The sequence below is a fragment of the Anas acuta genome, chromosome Z (genome assembly GCF_963932015.1).
Source record: "Anas acuta chromosome Z, bAnaAcu1.1, whole genome shotgun sequence".
NCBI classification, from domain to species: Eukaryota; Metazoa; Chordata; class Aves; order Anseriformes; family Anatidae; genus Anas; species Anas acuta.
This window is the reverse complement of record NC_089017.1, coordinates 63,308,520-63,326,039: the sequence shown is the minus strand read 5'-3', so window position 1 is coordinate 63,326,039 and position 17,520 is coordinate 63,308,520. Positions and strand designations below refer to the sequence as shown.

The 17,520-nt window shown below is 49.1% G+C and overlaps 2 protein-coding genes across 3 annotated transcripts in view; one reads left to right on the top strand and one right to left on the bottom strand.

Annotated features, from left to right (window-relative positions):
• Positions 1-1,045: 1,045 nt before the first annotated feature.
• On the top strand, positions 1,046-10,174 carry XPA (XPA, DNA damage recognition and repair factor). 2 transcript variants are annotated; one of them, XM_068667201.1, is made up of 7 exons: positions 1,046-1,180; positions 2,715-2,969; positions 3,568-3,699; positions 5,836-5,941; positions 7,546-7,711; positions 8,444-8,561; positions 9,942-10,174. In XM_068667201.1, exons 2-7 carry the CDS (start codon positions 2,804-2,806, stop codon positions 10,088-10,090), a joined length of 837 nt encoding a protein of 278 aa, XP_068523302.1. In that variant the 5' UTR covers positions 1,046-1,180; positions 2,715-2,803; the 3' UTR covers positions 10,091-10,174. The 2 variants fall into 2 exon arrangements, 1 of the variants encoding a protein (XP_068523302.1); XR_011091220.1 differs by lacking the exon at positions 1,046-1,180 and having other exon boundaries at positions 1,924-2,969; positions 8,409-8,561; positions 9,942-9,973.
• Positions 10,175-11,997: 1,823 nt separating this feature from the next.
• NCBP1 (nuclear cap binding protein subunit 1) overlaps positions 11,998-17,520 on the bottom strand; it is a 30,891-nt gene continuing 25,368 nt past the window's right edge. Inside the window, exons 21-23 of the mRNA XM_068667198.1 lie at positions 15,097-15,228; positions 14,574-14,687; positions 11,998-13,682 (exon numbers count right to left, since the gene is read on the bottom strand). Of these exons, the coding sequence (XP_068523299.1) occupies positions 13,569-13,682; positions 14,574-14,687; positions 15,097-15,228 (360 nt within the window). The 3' untranslated portion in view covers positions 11,998-13,568. The remainder of the gene's footprint in view (positions 13,683-14,573; positions 14,688-15,096; positions 15,229-17,520) is intronic.

The following is a 17,520-nucleotide window of genomic DNA, read 5'->3' as shown; positions in this document are numbered from 1 at the left end:
CTGCCTTTTCCCAGCCAGGAAAATTAGAAGCGTTGCATTTGATTCATTCTGGGAGGAAGCAGAGTTGGGGAGAATAGTCTGTTCTGACTGCCTAGCCAGACTGACCCTGAGAAAAAGAAAAGAAGAAATGAAAAACTAAGAAAAAACATGTAGCATATGCTTCTGAAACAGTTCCCCTTAATCAAGCACTAGCTGCATTGCATGAGCCGCTGTGGCCCATGGCTTAGTTTGCTTAAGTGCCTTGCCTCTGAATTTGCTTTTGTTTACATGTTCTAATTTCCTATTAATCCTAATTCTGATTTGGTTGCATAATAACAATATCCTTCTACCCTTGAAGCCCCCCCCCCCCCTTTTTTTTTTGCATGGTCCCACACTTCACATTTTAACGCAGTTTTGATGTGTGGCTCGTATCGAACCATTTGCCAACCCCCAGGCACAACTCAGAAGTTAACTTCTCCCTGAATTTCTCCTCCCACAGAGTGAAGGGGGGGAAAATGAAAGGCACCCAAGCGCACGTGCTTGTTTCCCAAGCAAACAGTTCAACTTCCAAGCCACCCAGTAAACACCGGGCTTCAAGCAACTTTCATGTCAATGCCTTGTGGCGTGTTTGCTGGTCTCTTTGCAGGTCCATCTTTAGGAAAGCCTAAAGGAGTGAGACTGGAGGAGTGTGTGCTCGCCCCACACCGTCCCTCAGGCTCTTTCCCTGCAGGCCAGCCCCGCTCCCTGTGCTTTTCATCGCCCAAAATGCCTCCTGCTAGCCCCGGCTGCCTGGCTGCCAGGCGCATCTGGCCATGTGCACTGCGGCACTTTCCCAACTTTGTCAGAAACCTCGGTGGGAGCGGAGGGCTTGAGGATTAAAACCCTGAAGGTTACCAAAAATGCGTGAGGGCAATTTGTGGCACGGGGAGCACCGATGGGGGGGGGGGGACGGGGGGAACTCCCTGCCGCCGGGGCGAGCAGCTGGGCCGGCTGAAACGCCTCGCTCCGCGTTTAAATATAAATATATAAATATATATATATAAATATATATATATAACGTGTCGTTTCCCAGGAGCAGGGCGTCCTTTTCGCAGCGTTTGCAGCACACTCTGCCGGCTGCCGCCGACACTAGCAGCGGGCCCACGTGAGGGGGCCGCGGGCACCCGGCGCTGGCGGGGCGGCAGGGGCACGGTGCGTGCAGGTAATTACCCAGGAGATGATAATTACCGCGGGGAGACCGGGGCAGGGCAGGCGGGCAGGGGTTGGGGGCGGCTTTTTTGGGGGGGATTTGGGGGCAGCGAGCCCCAAGGGAGCTGTGTGAGGGGGGGGGTGGGGGGGTGGGGAGGAGGGCGCCGCGCTGTAAGGTCACCGCGGCTCGGCCCGCGGCCAAGGGAGCAAAGCTCGGGGCTGGTGGCCCCGCTGCCGGCTCCTGAAGGACGGGGCCGGGCTGCGGGCAGCCCCGGGGCCGCTGCCCCTCGGGGTGGCTGTGTATGGGCGGCATTTGCATGACAAAGCCCTTGGTGCGGGCGCCGCGTCCATAACCGGGGCGGCGGGGCCCCGCCGCGGCTCCTTCGCCTTGGGCTGCTGGGCCGCGCACAGCCGCCGGGGGAAGCGCTAGGAGCCGAAAAAAGAACACAAAAAAGAGGGAAAAAAATGAAAAGAATGAACAAAATGAGGTACCGATCGCCGTGACCGCTGTAGGTCACCCGCGCTGCCGGCGGCCGCGGTAATAAACCATCCTTTTTTTTTTTTTTTTTTTTTTGAGGAAAGTGTGAGGTGGGGGGATATCAGGACAGAAAGCGTGGTGGGCTTTGTGATTTTTTTAATTATTTTTATTTTATTCTTTTTTGGGGGAAGCGTGGTGGGGTGGTGGCTGTAGGAACGTGCTGGGGGAGGAAAATGGAGCGCGGTGGGGGCTATTTTTGGGGGTTTTGTGGGTGTGGGTGGGAGAGAAATGGCATTTTTTAATTTTTGGTGGGGTTTTCGGTCAGTTTTCGGATTTTGAGGCAAGAAAAGGCCGCGGCCAGGGCTGAGGCCCGTCAGGCCTCCCGCCCCGTCACGGCGCGGGCCGGGGCAGCGCCGCCCTCCATCTTGGGAGCGGGGCGAGGCCCCGTGTGGTGCTCTGAGGACAAAAGGGTCATTAGCCGGGCTGCGCGGCGCCTTCCGCCCGGCTCCCATCGTTCCGCTCATTTCATTATTTTATTTTTATTTCATTTTTATTTTGTTAATTTTAAACTCACACCGTATTGCTCAATAATGCCGGGTGGGGGGGGTGGGGGGGTGCTGAAGGGGAGGGGAAGGGAGGGGAGGGGTGGCGTGAGGTGTGTGCTGAGGGGAGGATGGGATGGGGGGGGGGGGTGCAGAAAGCCCTCGAAAAGGCGCGCGCGGGGAAATCGCAGGGTCATGCGCTCCCCTCCCCCACCGCCCGCTTCCCGCCTCTCCCCTCCCCCTCCCCCTTCCCCAGCGGAGCCCCCTTCCCCTCCCCTCCCCCCCCATACCCCCCTGCACCCCCCCATATCCCGGCGCCACGCAGACCCCCCCTCCCCAACCCACCCACCCCTCCCTCCCCTCCCCCTCCCGTTTCCCGGCACCCCCCGCACGGCGGCGGGACGGGGCTGGGGAGGGGAGGGGAGGGGAGGGGGGGGAGGGGGCGCCCGCGTGGGCGGGGCCGCGCGCCGCGCGCCTGCGCAGAAGGCGGGCGGGGGGCTCCCCTCCCTGCCTCCCTCTGTGCGCAGGCGCAGTGCGGCGGCGGCTGGGCGAGGGGAAGGGCGAGCCCGGCGCTGGCGGAGCCGGGGGGGAGCGCGGCGCCCGCAGCACGGCCGCCATGGCCGCGGCAGTGAGAGCAGAGAAGGAGGAGGAGGAGAAAGAGAAGGAGAAGGAGAAGCGGCCGCCCTTGTCGGCGGCGGCGCTGGCCAAGATGGAGCGGAACCGGCAGCGGGCGCTGGCACTGCGGCAGGCGCGGCTGGCGGCACGGCCCTACCCTGCCGCAGGTCGGATGGAGGAGACGGGGCTGGGAGCGGGGCTGGGGCTGGGGAGCGGGGCTGGGGGGGCGCCTCGTGAGGCGAGGCGGGGGGCTGGGGGGGGTCCTGAGGGGATAAGGGGAGGGGGGGGGCCGCCAGCCGTTGGGCGCGAGGCGGCGGGGGCGGTTGGTGAGGTGAGGTGGAGGGGGGGGGAGGGGAGGGGGGGGGGGGGGCAGCGCGCGCGCGGCCGTTAGTGAGGTGGGGGGGGGGAGGGGCGGCGGCGCGCGCGCGCGCCTCTCCCCCCCCCCCCCCCTTCTCCTTCCCTCTCCTTTTTCCCTTCCCCCCCTCTTCGCTACCACGCGTGTGGGGTGAGGGTGGGGGGGGGAGGGGAGGGAAAGGGGGGGGCTCTGTGCGCGCGCGCGCGCTCTCGCCGCGGGCCCCCCGCCTCGCGCCGCGGGGGGAGGGCGCGCGCCCGCGCTCGCCCCCTGTCGGCGGCGGCGGCGGCGCGGGGCCGGCCCCGGTGCGCGGGCGCGTAACGCGGCGCCTCCCTCCCTCCCCTCCCCTTCTCTCCCCTCCCTCCCTTCCCTTCCCTTCCTCCCTTCTTCCCTCCCCCGTTTGTCTTCCGCAGGCGGCGTGCGGGTGCGGGCCCCCGCCAAGGTCGTGGACACGGGAGGGGGCTTCTTCCTGGAGGAGGAGGAGGAGGAGGAGAAGGAGGAGGAAGAGCGCGGCAGCGCCGCCGCCAGGATCGTGCGTCCCCCCGGTAATAATGGCTGGAGGGAGCGGCGCAGGAAAGAGGTGGCCGGGGCGCCGGGAGGAGCAGGCGGCGCCGCGTGCGTGGAGCTGGCGGGGGCGGGCAGGAAGGCGCGGGGGCGACACTGAGCCGGGTCGGGCTGAGCGAGCAGGGCGGGTTCGGCAGCTTTTTTTTTTTTTTTTTTTTTTTTTCTCCCCCATTTTTTTTTTCCTTTCCCTCCATTTCCCACCCTCTTCCCCCCACCCCTTTCCCCTCCCTCCTCCTTTTCTTCCCCCAACGCGTCTCGCTGGATTAGCGCGATTTCTGGCGCGCCTGCATCCATCGGTATTCGGGCGGCTCGCGAGCGAGCGAGACGCGATGAAAAAGGAAGAATTTTAAGCCGCGGAAGTGGGACGCCGCGTGTGCCCTTGGGCTTAGCGGCTTTTTTCCCAGCCCCCGGTAAACGCTATTTCCGTGATTTCTTTCGGGATTTCGGGTTTGTAAGACCTATTTAAGCCTAAATTCGCGCGGTTCCGTCGGTCTGGGGGAATTTCGAGGTTTTTCGCTAGCCTTTATGCCGCGATCTGGGCGCTGCTGCAGTGTCAGCTTTTATCGTTATAAAACGTTGACGCCAAGTTGCTGATCGTTCGGTGGAGGATTTCGACATATTGCCTCGTGATATTCCCTCTCCAAAAAGCAAATGGAGAAGTAGGAATCCAAAAATAGATCCACTTTCTTCTCTGGGAATGTCTTTGTCTTGCTTTGTTCTGCTCTGAATCAACTGCAGGGCCGTTGGTGCAGTGTATCTCTTTGTTAGAAATCACCACCGGATTTCGTTAAGAGTATAAACGGCTAGCAGCCTTTACTGCTTTCGAGAGGCTTATGCTTTTCTATTCTTTTTTTTTTCTTTTTTTTTTTTTAAAAAAAGTAGATCTGGGATGCCTTTGCACTGGGGTCGTTTTTGCTGTATAATTCATAACGTCATTGTCCTAATAAAATGCCTTTATGTTCGGGAGTACTGCTTTAAATTACGAAACGTGATGTAAGAGCATGGCTATGCGAAGTGCTGAAGCGCCCGCCCCACTGTCGCTAGCGAGACTGAATTGGGATAAAATGTCGGCTTTGCTAGATTCAATCGGCTATAAATGCAAACACTATTAAAAATGTATGATGTTGCATGTCAAGAATTAATTTTCTATTTCAGGTATTATTAATGCTCTTCACCGCTACTGCTCTTCAGCTTACAAAACTGTATAAAACCACTAATTTTCTGCTAGGATTTTTTTTTTTAATGTTACTGTTCAAACGAGCGTTCCTTCTAGCTGCGGGTACCTGAATCAGTGTTTCAGGGTGTCACATGGAGCATAAAGCAGATGGCGATGACGCTGGAGGTGATCTCTACCCGGCGAGGATGCGGCCAGGAGTGATGGCCGGCACTGGGATGAGCCTGGGCTTGGAGCAGTGCTGAGAGGGCTTGGGGAGAGGATTGTAGTGGAGCTCCATCCCCATTCCACTCCTAGCAGCTCTCTGGCCATCCACCTCCATTTCTGCCAGCTGGAATGCGCAAGAGCCTTGCCAACTGCCCCAGGCCTCCGTTGAGCTCTTTTTGGGAGAGGCAGGTGTGGCCGAGCTAGGAAGAAAACTGGAGCAGAGCTGAGTTGGATTGTAATGCCAGTGCGGCTCCTGTACTGCTTCCTGCTCGAGCCACCCTCCCCTGCCGCCATCCCCTTCTCTGGTTTCTCCCGTCCCTGCCCGCATGTCTCCTGCATATCAGGACGTGCTTTGAGGGCCGGAAGGGAGGAAGCGGTAGGAGGGGATATAAAGCACCTCATGGGGAAATGCGGGGGAATTTTCTTTCTCGCTTAGCAATTGTTAAGTTGAAACAAATGTGTGCTCTCGACTGTTGAAATCCGATACTAAATGCAGTGAACCTTCCATTAAAAAAAAAAATGAAATCTATCAGCAAAGATGGGATTGCATGATGATGGTTCTGAATTTTTACTGTATCTTTCGGGAAAACTTTAACAGAGGAATTAAACGAGCCTGTAATGAATAGTATAAAACCAAATGTAAATTTTAGTAAAGTTGCTTGTGATACCAATTCCATATGTTTGTGTTCAACCTGGTGGTAGTTCCTTTTAAAAAAAAAATCTTTCTTTCCATTAGCACCTGTGCTAGAATTTGACTATCTCATCTGTGGAGACTGTGGCAAAGAATTCATGGATTCCTACCTTATGCAGCACTTTGATTGGGCAACTTGTGATAATTGCAGGTATTACAGATAATCAGGAGAGGGAAGCTTTATTTTGTGTAAAGATTGCTAGCTGTAATTTGGTTAATTAGCCCTTAATTAAAAAGCCGTCAGCAGAGAGGTTTCTCAGTAACTTTAGACTTACTGAAAAAGTAAGAGGAAGTTGACTGATGTCCTCTGTATTTTCCATTATGAAAGTGAAAAATGGCAGCGTCACCTCATGAGCCTGTGTTGGATGCAGGACCTAAGTAGAGGTTTGTGTAATGTTCTAGAAACAATGTCTGGGAGTGGCTAGCGAGCCTGTCGGCATGCAAATTCATGCCTGGTGGAGGGCACTGTTTAAATAACTAACTCGGATGCATAACGCAGTGTCTGCTTTATAACACGGGGCAGGTCCTGGGAGAGAATTCCCTGTCGCAGTGAAGCAACTTTGGGTAGCCAGAAGTTAGAGGTCGGCCTGCAAATGGCAGCCCGAGAGCAGAGCCCGCGGGGTGTGCAGGGAGGCGGCCCCCTGCTCTGCCTTGAGGCAGGGGGCATGCTCGGGAGGCCGCCGGCATGGCCGGGCAGTGCCGGGCGATGAGGCAGCCCACCCCTCTGAGCGTAGGGACGGGTGGGAGAGGGGATGGAGCAGGAGAAAAGATGGCTGCGAGTGCGTTCGGGGAGCTTCCCAGGTAACCACGTGGAGTGGCAGAGTGCCTGCGTAAGCCACAGGCAGCTCATCGCCTCCAGGGACCAAGTGCTGCCTCTTCGGGGGTGGAAAAAGGCACGGGAGGAGAGGGCCTGGGGACTTGAAGGCAGTTACCCTTTGGACTAGTGGCTCTCGCAGCCGAATGTTGAAGGAGTCGGTGGTGCAATAGCCTTTACTATGAACTTTGAGATTTGGTAAAGCTGTATTTACAGCACTACTTCCTTGATGACGGTTGCTGGCACTTCCTGCTTGGCAAACTGTTCCAGATGAAGCAGTTTTAAGTTGTCCTTAAGTCAGGATTTTGTAAATTTTTTTTCCATTAATTGGTGAGTGCCGCTGCGGTTAAGACAGTTTTTCATCTGTCTGGCTGAAACTGCAGCATTTTAAGGTCTTTATTTGACTCTTTCCCGATGCTTGCTGAATTGCATTTAGAAACGAGTTCTGTGTGCTAATCTCTTTCTGGGATCTAGCAGCATATGGAGTGTGTATATTCTGTCTCAGGTGATCTGACCTGTCTCACATTACACATTCTTTTTCTCTTGACCATGTGTCAGGCTTGTACTTTTGTCCTCTGAGTTACATCTGGGTTAGGTGAATAGCCTAAAGCTACTCATAATCTCCCAAGTTTCAGTTATTCCTAGTGTAAGAAAATAAATAAAAAACAAAAAAGCCCTTCCAGAGAAACAAAGAAACAGTTTATATTCGCTCAAATTGGAGGGTTTTCTAACATAATTCCAGTAAACCTGTATCAGAGTTTAGCTAGAGTGTTCGAATTCAAAATTAATTGCATACATTAAAAATTGAGAGGATGAAGGCTGCTGGTATTTCAGGAATGCTTGGGGATGGGATGGGGACTTAGAGACTGATAAGTAGTTTTCAAGAAACTGATAAGTAGTTTTTACGTGTAGCTTTTTCATGATTGTTTTACGTCTTCCAGAGATGCTGAAGATAAGCATAAGCTTATAACAAGGACAGAAGCCAAAGAAGAGTATCTTCTCAAAGACTGTGACTTAGACAAGAGGGAGCCAGTGCTCAGATTTATTGTGAAGAAAAACCCTCACAACCCTCGGTGGGGTGACATGAAACTTTATTTAAAGCTGCAGGTATAGAAACCGTTGGAGTATTTCAGACTCTTTCTTTTTTTTTTTTTTTTTTTTTTTTTTTACCTTTGTGTGACTTCGATGACCACAATTTATCACTTCAGTCCTGATTACTGAGTCATTTTGATAAAGCCAGGTATATTAAGTTTGGCTTGTGTAAATTTTCTTTATGGTCGAAGTAGCGAGGTATGGGCCAAATTCATGAAAATGTCCGTGTTTTAAGGCCTTTTAAAGACATTTATGGACCAAGATCTCGGTACCGCTGTTTGCACAAGTACGGGCCGTAAAAGTTAATGGCCTTTCAGTGCTGACCTGAAAGGCATGGGGCAGCTGCTGCTGCCTGTGGCCCTTTGTGGCTCACGGCCCCGGGTCTGCAGCTCTGCCCTGGGAGCGAGAGCAGCAAGTCGATTTTACAAGGCTGTAATTTCCCGTTCCCTCCTTTTCTCAGGAATGCTGCTGCTTTGCTTGAATGTGCACAAATTCAGAGCGGGGGTTTGGTTTAAGGAAGTTAATCTAGCTGGTGCTAAAACAAATCTCCTAAGCTATCTGTCGGTGTGGAAGGAATGCTCACATTTGCAGTTCAAAGGCGAAGAGATAGGAGGCAGAGACAGGATTCTTGGTGGTAGGCTTGACTTAGTTTGCATATGTATAGGGGGAAATTGTGCCTGTGAGTTAGAATAGTTTATTTTTATCGTTTCAGGGGAAAAAAGAAACACATTTGTGTCCATCCTGTAGGTAATCAAGCGTTCTCTTGAAGTCTGGGGTAGTGAAGAATCATTGCAAGAAGCAAAGGAACTCCGCCGTGACAGCCGAGAGAAGATAAAACAGAAGAAGTTTGATAAGAAGGTTAAAGGTAAATGCTTAGACTTGCATAATGCTATACTTAAAGGAACGTCCAATTCCGCGTCAGGTTATTTCTGTATCCGATCAAAGTGGTTAGCATTCGGTGTGACAAAATGGAGGCTCTGCATGACCTGTGTGAGTAAGCCTGGAGCAGTCCGGTCTGACCTCGTGGCTAGCTAACTCTTCGGAGCAGAGGGTGGGACTAGAGATCTGAGGTCCCTTACAAACTGAGTTTGCCTCTTGTCATGTGGAAATGCTGCAAGTGACAGAAATGATGTATAAAAGTCCATTACAGCGTTTTAAAAATTCTTTGGTATGACCTAGATTATGCCTGGGATTGTCTTTGTTACTCTTTCTGACTTGAAGAAAGCAGGTTTTTTTTGTCAGTGGGTTATAATTCAGAAATCATACATGTGCAGTGGGATAACTGTAAATGAAGGCAGAAAACGCCTTTTCCCACTGTTCACAATGTTCCAGCTCAGAGTTTTACTGGTTTTCATCCGTATTTTTCCTAAGAAATTAATATTTAGGAGAGTATTCAGCGGGTAGGTGAAACTACAAAAAAAGGCTTTCAGCTCAGACACGCCGGTCATTTTAAGAGCCTGCGCGTCTGTTTCTTAGCAAGAGCTGAGGCTTGCCATGGCGTCGGCGCGGTGCTGCCTGTGCGGGGCTCACACTCGGAGCCAAAGGGCTCGGGCTGGCCGCGCTGGCATTGTCTGGAGGAGGCAGCACAGAGGGCTGAGCAAACAGGAGGGATTGCAGCAGACTGTGGCAGGGATGATGGAGTTCAGGGCAAGGACAGGCCTTAACATGACGGCGTTTGCAGCCTAAATGACTTGGCTGGAAATGTTACTACCCTCTGCTGCTTAGTATTCCTGCCACCCACTTGCAACATGCAGAAAGTAGTATGTCAGGCTCGACCGCGGGGCGCTGACTTCACTGCAGCTGCTGGATAGGCAACTTGCTACTGGGCGTAGAGCTGGGAGAATGCAGAGTCATTTAGGACGAATACTGTGACCTGAATGAGAAGTGCTTCTTCTTAGTCATGTAAAACAATGAGGTGCTTCATGCTTGCCTCCTCCTTCCAGCCAGCCCTTCTGGATAGCTTTGAAGGGCAGCATGTATGAGGCAATACATGCTTACTCCAGGTGGAAAACCTGCTGGGAAATTTTGTCATTGTATTTCCTGTCCTTTAAAACCCTGTGAACAAGGCGAAGCTGACTGCGAGGCAAATCAAAACTTGTTCCTACAAACGAGTATTGCAAGAACAAATTTATGTCAGACAGGCCGAAAGCAAGTTGTCAAGGGTAGGCCTCAAAAGGTGGGTGGCTTGAGTTTTATTCACTAACGCTTCACCCTCTCAAAAAAATCCTCTCAACTTTCTCCTCAGAGCTCCGCCGTGCAGTGAGGAACAGTTTGTGGAAGAGAGCAGCTAGCATCCACGAGCATGAATACGGACCAGAAGAAAACATTGATGAAGATACATACAAAAAGACATGTACTGTATGTGGCCATGAATTAACTTATGAGAAGATGTAATTTTTTTTTTTCTAATTTAAGTATCTTTTTAATTGTATTTTGTATTAAAGTCAAATAAACTAATTATGACCAAAGCATGGACAACTTGGGTGAAGAATGTTTCTTTGTGAGAAACTACAGAACAGTAAGGGTGGGCTTTCTGGGCATGTCTTGGGGTGGAAGATGCACATTTGTAACAGTTCAAGAAATTGTTCCCTTGCTGGTGAAAGATAAGTTGGCATCATTACGCTATTCTGATGAAATTAAAGGTAGAAAACTTCCCCCAGCTGGTTTCCAGTTACTAAGACCCGTCATGGGCAGCAGGGCACGGGTATCTGTAAGTGAAGGTGGGAGATGCCTTTCCCCACGGGTTACAGTACCCTGGTCCTCGTCCTTGTCCTTTCTAAGCACACTGAGAACTAACATGGCTGGTGCAGTTAGCACAGCAGGAGGCAGCCTCCTCTCCTTCATGGGGAGCTGGAGCCCTCTGCCTGCAGCAAGGGTGTTTTTTGGGGGGAAGGAGCATTCCCCACAGAAAGCAGCCCGCTGTGAGGGGCTGCGAGGGCAGCACCCTTCTGGCAGCGAGCAGCCCTCCTCTGCTGCTGTTCCCTGCTTGGCCCAGGCAGCGCAAGATGGCTCCCTGCGCTCACCTCCATTTTGGAGGGAGGTGTGAGTAATTCCTGGCAACTCCCTCTCCTGGTGCTGAGCGAGGCCGGGAGCAGCGTTCCCCTGCCGCACTGACTGAACGTACCTGCCTGCTCTCGGTGTGCACAGGGGGACAACTCGGTCCCAGCGCGCCCTCCTCCCTTTTCCAACTTTCCTCTGCCCTTCCTGCTGCCGAGGAATGCGCATGGAAATCGCTGCAGACAGGGAGCCACCTCCGGTCAGCCCTGCCCTTTGTCCACCACACTGACACGGGGCAGGCCTCGGGGAAGCTGCTAAGGCAGCGCAGCCCCAGAACATGGCCGGGCAGAGGGCTGGGAGTGCTACCAGCCCCTGGCTGTCTGGTGGCAAGGAGCGGAAGGCGTCTGTGCCAGCGGGCAGCACGCACGCCACCCCTTGGCTGTGCGGACTGGCAGCCGTGGCACAGGGGAAACGGGTCCAAACCTGGCCGCACCTAGCGCAGTACAACCCTCTGATGGCTGCGCTGCTTCAGCGCCACCCCCCAAAAACAGCTCGGACAAACACTCCCCGTAGCAAGCTGCTGTGCCTTCATTTATTTTCATCTTTTAATTGTGGATTTTTTCCAAGCACGCCACAGTTCTACAGCATCTTTATGCTATCTGCCAACCCCTGTACTGCGGCAGCTCCAAGTTCCTGCAGCTAGCTGCCCGTATCGCTTTTAGGTACAAGCGTGTCATTCCTTCTTTCTCCCAGAGATCCAACCGGTTTCCCAGTCCAGTCCACCCAGCCGTGTGCCACCAGACCGACCGGGAGTACAGGGCTTCCCACAGACTGCAGGGATGTAATCAAAGCCCATGCACACATGGGAAGTTCAACCAGTTGTGAAAGACATTGCTATTTGGTTCTAAATCACAGGATTACGCTGTCCGCACACAGGTGTTTGCGACTGGATCCTGAGCACCATTATTTGCCGAGGCTGAGAGGAAGTTACAGGTTTGCAAGTTTTAACCGCATCATCGCTTTTACAGAAATCACATCACAGTCAGTTAGATCCCCACCACTGGTTAATATCAGAATTCCTCACTGATCTGAGACAGTGGAAAAAAAAATCAATTAAACTCTCTACAATGCTAAATGTTTCTTCAAAAAAAGGCTATTTGATTACTCAAGAACATTAACAGAAAGGTCTGAAGCAGAAGTCTGTGCACAACTGACAAAACCCTTGCATAAAGCAAATTTGTAACACTTAACAGTATACTCTAAAAGGGAGGGGTCAGTCAAATCAGAGAGGGGAAGCAGACAAAGCAGAAGTAACAGATTTAATCTATGAGATATATCCAATTGCTACAGGCCACATACAAGCTTAAATCAACACTCAAAGTAAAAAATGTAATTTTTTTTTTTAACCCTCCTCACTTGATTAGGAGGTCAACTCATTAATGTTGGGATGAAATGCATTACTAGGCATAACACTGAAAAAAAATTTGAACAAAACTTCAACAAGGAACAAAATTACCCAAAATTCATCACTTTTGAGCTTGAACTGAGTAGCACTAGGTACAAAATTCTTTAAACATTCACCAGCAAAATAAAGAGACCATAAACGGCTTGGAAGTACGCTGCACAGTACAGACCTGAGCACCTAAGGCAGTGTCTTTGCCATTCGTCACTGCTTACCGTAAAACAGACTGCTGATTTGGCATTTATATAAGTAAATCATTTGCATAACTCAAAACTAAGGCTACTCTATTTTCAGGTTGTGTTTCCCCAGTCTAACTCTCCTATAAGGTATCAGTTTAGCATTAAAACGCTTTCTGAAGACATGGGAGCCACATGCTGTTGCCACGCTTTGAAGCAAGGGAAGGGCAGCAGATACAGCCACCACGAAGCAGTTGTCACTAAGCCAGGTAAGGCGAGGGCACTTGGTTTATCTGCAGCCAGTACCAGAAGGGCTTCTGGGATCCCTGCAGGTGCAGCCCAGCTAGCTACAGGCTGGAGTTAAGGAACAAGCTGGACACTGCCCTTCCCTCTCCACTGTGGGGCTGGAGGCCCCTACACCTCCGTGAGGTGAGCAGTACAGCAGTAGAAAATCCGTCCCACTCCGAGTGTTGCTGACTGTCTCTGCCTACTACCAGTGGAGACGACTGCCAGGAGCAGTTCATGGTTCTTTGACCCTACTGCAAAAAGGATTGCATTTTTCAGAAGACGTACATGAAGTTCCTCTACTGATTGTTTATAGCTACTGGAATAAGACACCAGACAATACATTTAAAAAACATATTTCAATTGTATTACAACCATGTTCTTTCAAACTCTGAAAATCTAGCTGGCTTGATAATAAATCTGTATGCTGTATCCTACTTTGAAAGCTTATCTCAATGTTTCACGTGCCCAAAATTAAGACACTTTTTCCTGTGCCATCCTAGAGAACTTACCACACTGTTCACTGAGAAAGCGCATTCCCCTTCACACTCACAAAACACTACAAATTGTTTCACATTTTTGCAATTCCTTTGATTTAAGGGCCAGGCAGAGGTAACAAATCCTATAGTAGTTTTTGCCTGGTTTTCCTTTTCATATAAACAAAGAGGGGGGGAAAAATGCTAGCATGAAGTCAAGAGTCAAACCAAATTAAAAGACAGATTAAAAGAATTTGTATTTTACTTTATGTCAATCCCCTATGAATCGTATCTAGTAAGGCTTATGATGCTTACACAGTTTGCTGTAGGTTAGAGTACTGTATTGTTTTATGTAGGAGCACATGAAAGCCAGTTTTAGTCAAAAAGTTTTTCATCCCCATGTTTCGCATAAAAAAAAAAATTAATTCATTAAAGTCCTGCAGACAAGACTCTGCCACTCTGCCCACGAATACTCCTCAGGCCTGCAGAGCACAGAACTGCTGAAACACAGCCAGTATGTGGTGGTCCAGTTCAGCTGTAAACAGGAGGTTCTCCAGGGTCACCATGTACTGCTGGATTATCTGGTGATGCTGGCAGATAAAAAAAAAAAAGTTTTGTTTTTTATTTATCTTTATATAAGAACAGGAAGAGAAGTCAATACATTTAAGAATCACAGGTCAAGTATTTTCATCCAAATTGCCGAGCGCATCTCATTTCCATGAGACATTAGCCGCTGATAAGAAAGGCACGATGCAGAACTACCACTGACTGCACAAAGAAAAGAAAGCACACACTGATAACCTGTTTCAAGAAGCACCATGCTCTCTGTGGCTTTCCACTCCCGAACACTGAATTGCATGCAGTATGCCATGTCCAGAGGCAACTGCGGAAATATCTTCAGAGATTCAAGTTATTTGCCGTGCTCTGAAGTCACATCTATGGCCAGGGAAGGGTTCAGCCCGTGGGAGAATTACGCTGACACTCCCTTGCAGTCACCCATCTTTTGATATATGTCCTGCTCACACTGCTACAATTTTTTCATTACTGTAGCCTTCATCATTTCATCTGTGCTTGTTACCTGATTTAATACAGTGCCAAGAATTCCTGTTTGAATTTCTGATATATTTATGCATCTTAGTAAACGGAATTTTGCAGTATTTTCATCCACGTATTTAAGAGACTTCTATTTTAGTATTCTTGTTTGCTCAGAGCTTTGCCCTTACGATAAGCACAGTCAAAAGTAGCTCAGCTAATTTCACAGTCATAGCTCAGAATCTACTTTGCAAGATCCAGTCCTTCCACCAGCATGTGGCAAAGAAGCGGCCAGAACCAGAAAGTTATGGCCAAGCCCTGCAGTAGCCTGCAGAGATATCATGCTGCCACCTACTGCTCTAACGGAGTGCTCCGCTCTCCAGCCACAAAAGCTTTTCAACCCAGCATGCGCCTGCCCACACCCTTCCAAACCGAGAAATGGAACTTACTTGTAGGAAGATCTGCTGCAACCTCTCTATACAGCTCTTGTACCAAGGTGTAAATACATCGATTCCACCGGTTTCACAGCGCACTAAGTGCTCAGTTAACAACATAATGAAACGCTTCAAGAGAGGAAAAAAAGTAATACTTATTTCATCTCATCAAATGAAAGCAGGTTCTAACTTCAACTAAGGGTATCTTAGGGACAGAAACTTTGAGCAGCAACATGAGAGTAATCATTTTGCTTGGGAGACGCTTAATTAGCACACAAAACCAACTTACCTTCTGGTTGTTCAGGAAACTATATACTAGCAGAATTCTGCTCCTGTGCACGTGAAACTAAACAGATTCTGCTCAGCAGCAGTCTTTGCTGTGGGATGATCTGGATCGACTCTAAACCACATTAAGCCCATCAACCTGTTTTCCTATTCCCTTTTCCTCATCCCGACAGTATGTCTAAGATACAAGTGACACCAAAAGCGTATAAATTCAGTAACCTTAGAAGTGGGATGAGACCTTGCCCGTCATTACCTGGAATATAACAAGGAAGAGATTCTTCTGCTCACTCTGAGCTGACTCAACTTTCTCCTGCAAACGCTCTATCTGCTCTTCTAGAGGTCCATCTTCCCGATCACTGCTTCGGTCGTCATCATCGCTGTCTCGCTGTAAGTGACAATAACACACTAACTAGCAACCTGGCTACCTGTGGATACTGTTAATGCCTTCTGGTTTTACCTGTGAAAAGGTCTACAGAGAAACTGAAGAGCAGCAACTGAAGCTGCTTTTTAGCTTGGCAAGAACTGCATACTTTAGGATATTTACTTAGAGTATAATAACAGAAAACCTACTTGGAAGAAAAGACACCAGTGTGGAAAAGGCTTGAAAAAAATCAAAGTATCAGAGCAGCCAGAGAAAGCTTAAAGATTTACTAAGCTTTTACATACTGGAGAAACAATAGAAGGTAATAATGCCTGCTGACTTTATCATTACCAGATAATGAACAGCTTTAAAAAAAAAAAAAAAGGCATAGATGTTTTAAATTGTGGCCATTGCTACAGGACAGGCAATTCATCCAGCGAACAGTTGTGAAATCTCAGGACTACAAAAAAAATAAAGTGCCTTTGTGCTAGAGGTCAGACGAATCTGGCTGCTTAGCACACATGGAAAACCAGCCATTTTATTAGCCCAAGGTGCTGAAGTGGGACCTCCCCTTATTCATGACCAAACAGAGACTACAGCTCCAAGACTACAAAGGGACAGGGTGGAAACCAAACTAGTAACATGCAATTTTCTCACTGCCTGAAGCTAAACCAAACCAAACGAACCACCCCCACTCCCAAAGAAAAACAAACAGGAAACAAATGCCTCACAAAATGCCCACAAGTACATGGTATCAGACTGTGATCTCAGATAACAAAGTTTTACACAAGACTAAAAGGGATACAGGAGGATGGCGAGAACCAAATGGATTAGGATACATTCAGATGTAGATATTGTGTCATACCCCATTGTTTCCATGTAAAAAATGCCCATACAATCAACAGCTAAAAACTTAAAATATTTGTAAAATGAACATGAGCGACTTGTGACAAATGTGGGGACATCTTAACTCACCTACTGCATGACAACTGAAATTCACAATCAGAAGACACTGATAGCTCTGAGTCAGTGTAAAAAAAAAAAAAAAAAAAAAAAAAAAGGCTTTCCAGATCAAATGTGAACCTGAGGACTTTATTTTATTCTTTCTATAGGAACTTACTTTTTCCCCCATCTACAGAGGTTACTTGAACTTAAAATGATGAAAGATCAATGGGACCTAAGAGAAGGCTTGGACTCATTCCATAATAAGGCAATCCATTTCATGCTGGGGACATCAAAATTTGATGGTTTCCTTCCTCTAAAAGGAATGGTCATGCAGCAGAGCACCAGCCTGCAGGACTACTCACTGTTGCATACAAATGCTTCTTCCTGGCACAATACTCATTTAAAGAATTCAGTAATAAAGAGCTGCAGCATTAGACAAGTACAGAAACAAAAACACTGATGTATTCGTTTCAAGATGCCAGAGAAGCTCTTTGTCTCACAGTGAGATCAATGATTGCATCCAAGTCTTCAATAATTACCGGCATTTATTAACTGCTGATCAATGTACATTAAGGATGCAAACAACTATGACAGCTGCTGCTTGGAGTGAACAGAAAAAGACGAAGAGGCTGCGATAAACTTGCACAAGCTAACTGTGAGATGTTGGTGAAATCTTCACAGGTACTCCTGGAATCAAACGATTTGTGCAGGTTTCTTCAAAAACCACAAGCAGCCTCTGTGCCACGTGCCAAATTCTGACTTAGTTTTGGGACTAGCTAGGGGTTTTGTGCAAGTACGCACACTCACAGACTATGCATTAACTAGGAAATTCTTTCATACTCTCTGTGACTCTCAACATGTCTATAAACTGACTTCATACTGTCACGGCCTAGTATTACATTCAGCCAAGGGTCCTGTCCTCAGGACCCTGCCACAGAAGACACGCTCTCACCCCATCTTACTATCCTACTTGGGACAAGAGAACACAACAGCAGATTGTTCATCAGTTTGTTGCATACAGTAACTCGCATCATGCAAAAAGCATTCAGAAAAATAACCTGGAAGAAGGAAATGACAGGTGCCAGTGTCAGAATCCAGCAGCATCCATCAGAAGAACAGTAACAGCCAACTTTTCAATAGCAAATAGCTGTTTCCGTGCACTTCTGCATGGAAGCCACAAGAGTACTCTTTAACAGAAGTTACTGTAAATATGTAAATAGTTTGTAACTGTTCTCAGTGTTACCTAATAAGGTAATTTGGAATCCAGATAAGAAGAGAAATGGAAGACATGCTCATATTGGAAGAGAAACTTGTGAGAGAAAGCTTGGACAGAGTAAATAGACGTGAATGCCCCTAAAGATTTTACTGATT

Bases quoted from the DNA above. Each gene is read 5' to 3' on its own strand.
- XPA (XM_068667201.1), top strand. From the start codon at position 2,804: ATGGCCGCGGCAGTGAGAGCAGAGAAGGAGGAGGAGGAGAAAGAGAAG. The intron at 3,700-5,835 runs GTAATAATGGCT...TCTTTCCATTAG, and splicing joins CAGGATCGTGCGTCCCCCCG to CACCTGTGCTAGAATTTGAC. The intron at 8,562-9,941 runs GTAAATGCTTAG...CTTTCTCCTCAG, and splicing joins GTTTGATAAGAAGGTTAAAG to AGCTCCGCCGTGCAGTGAGG.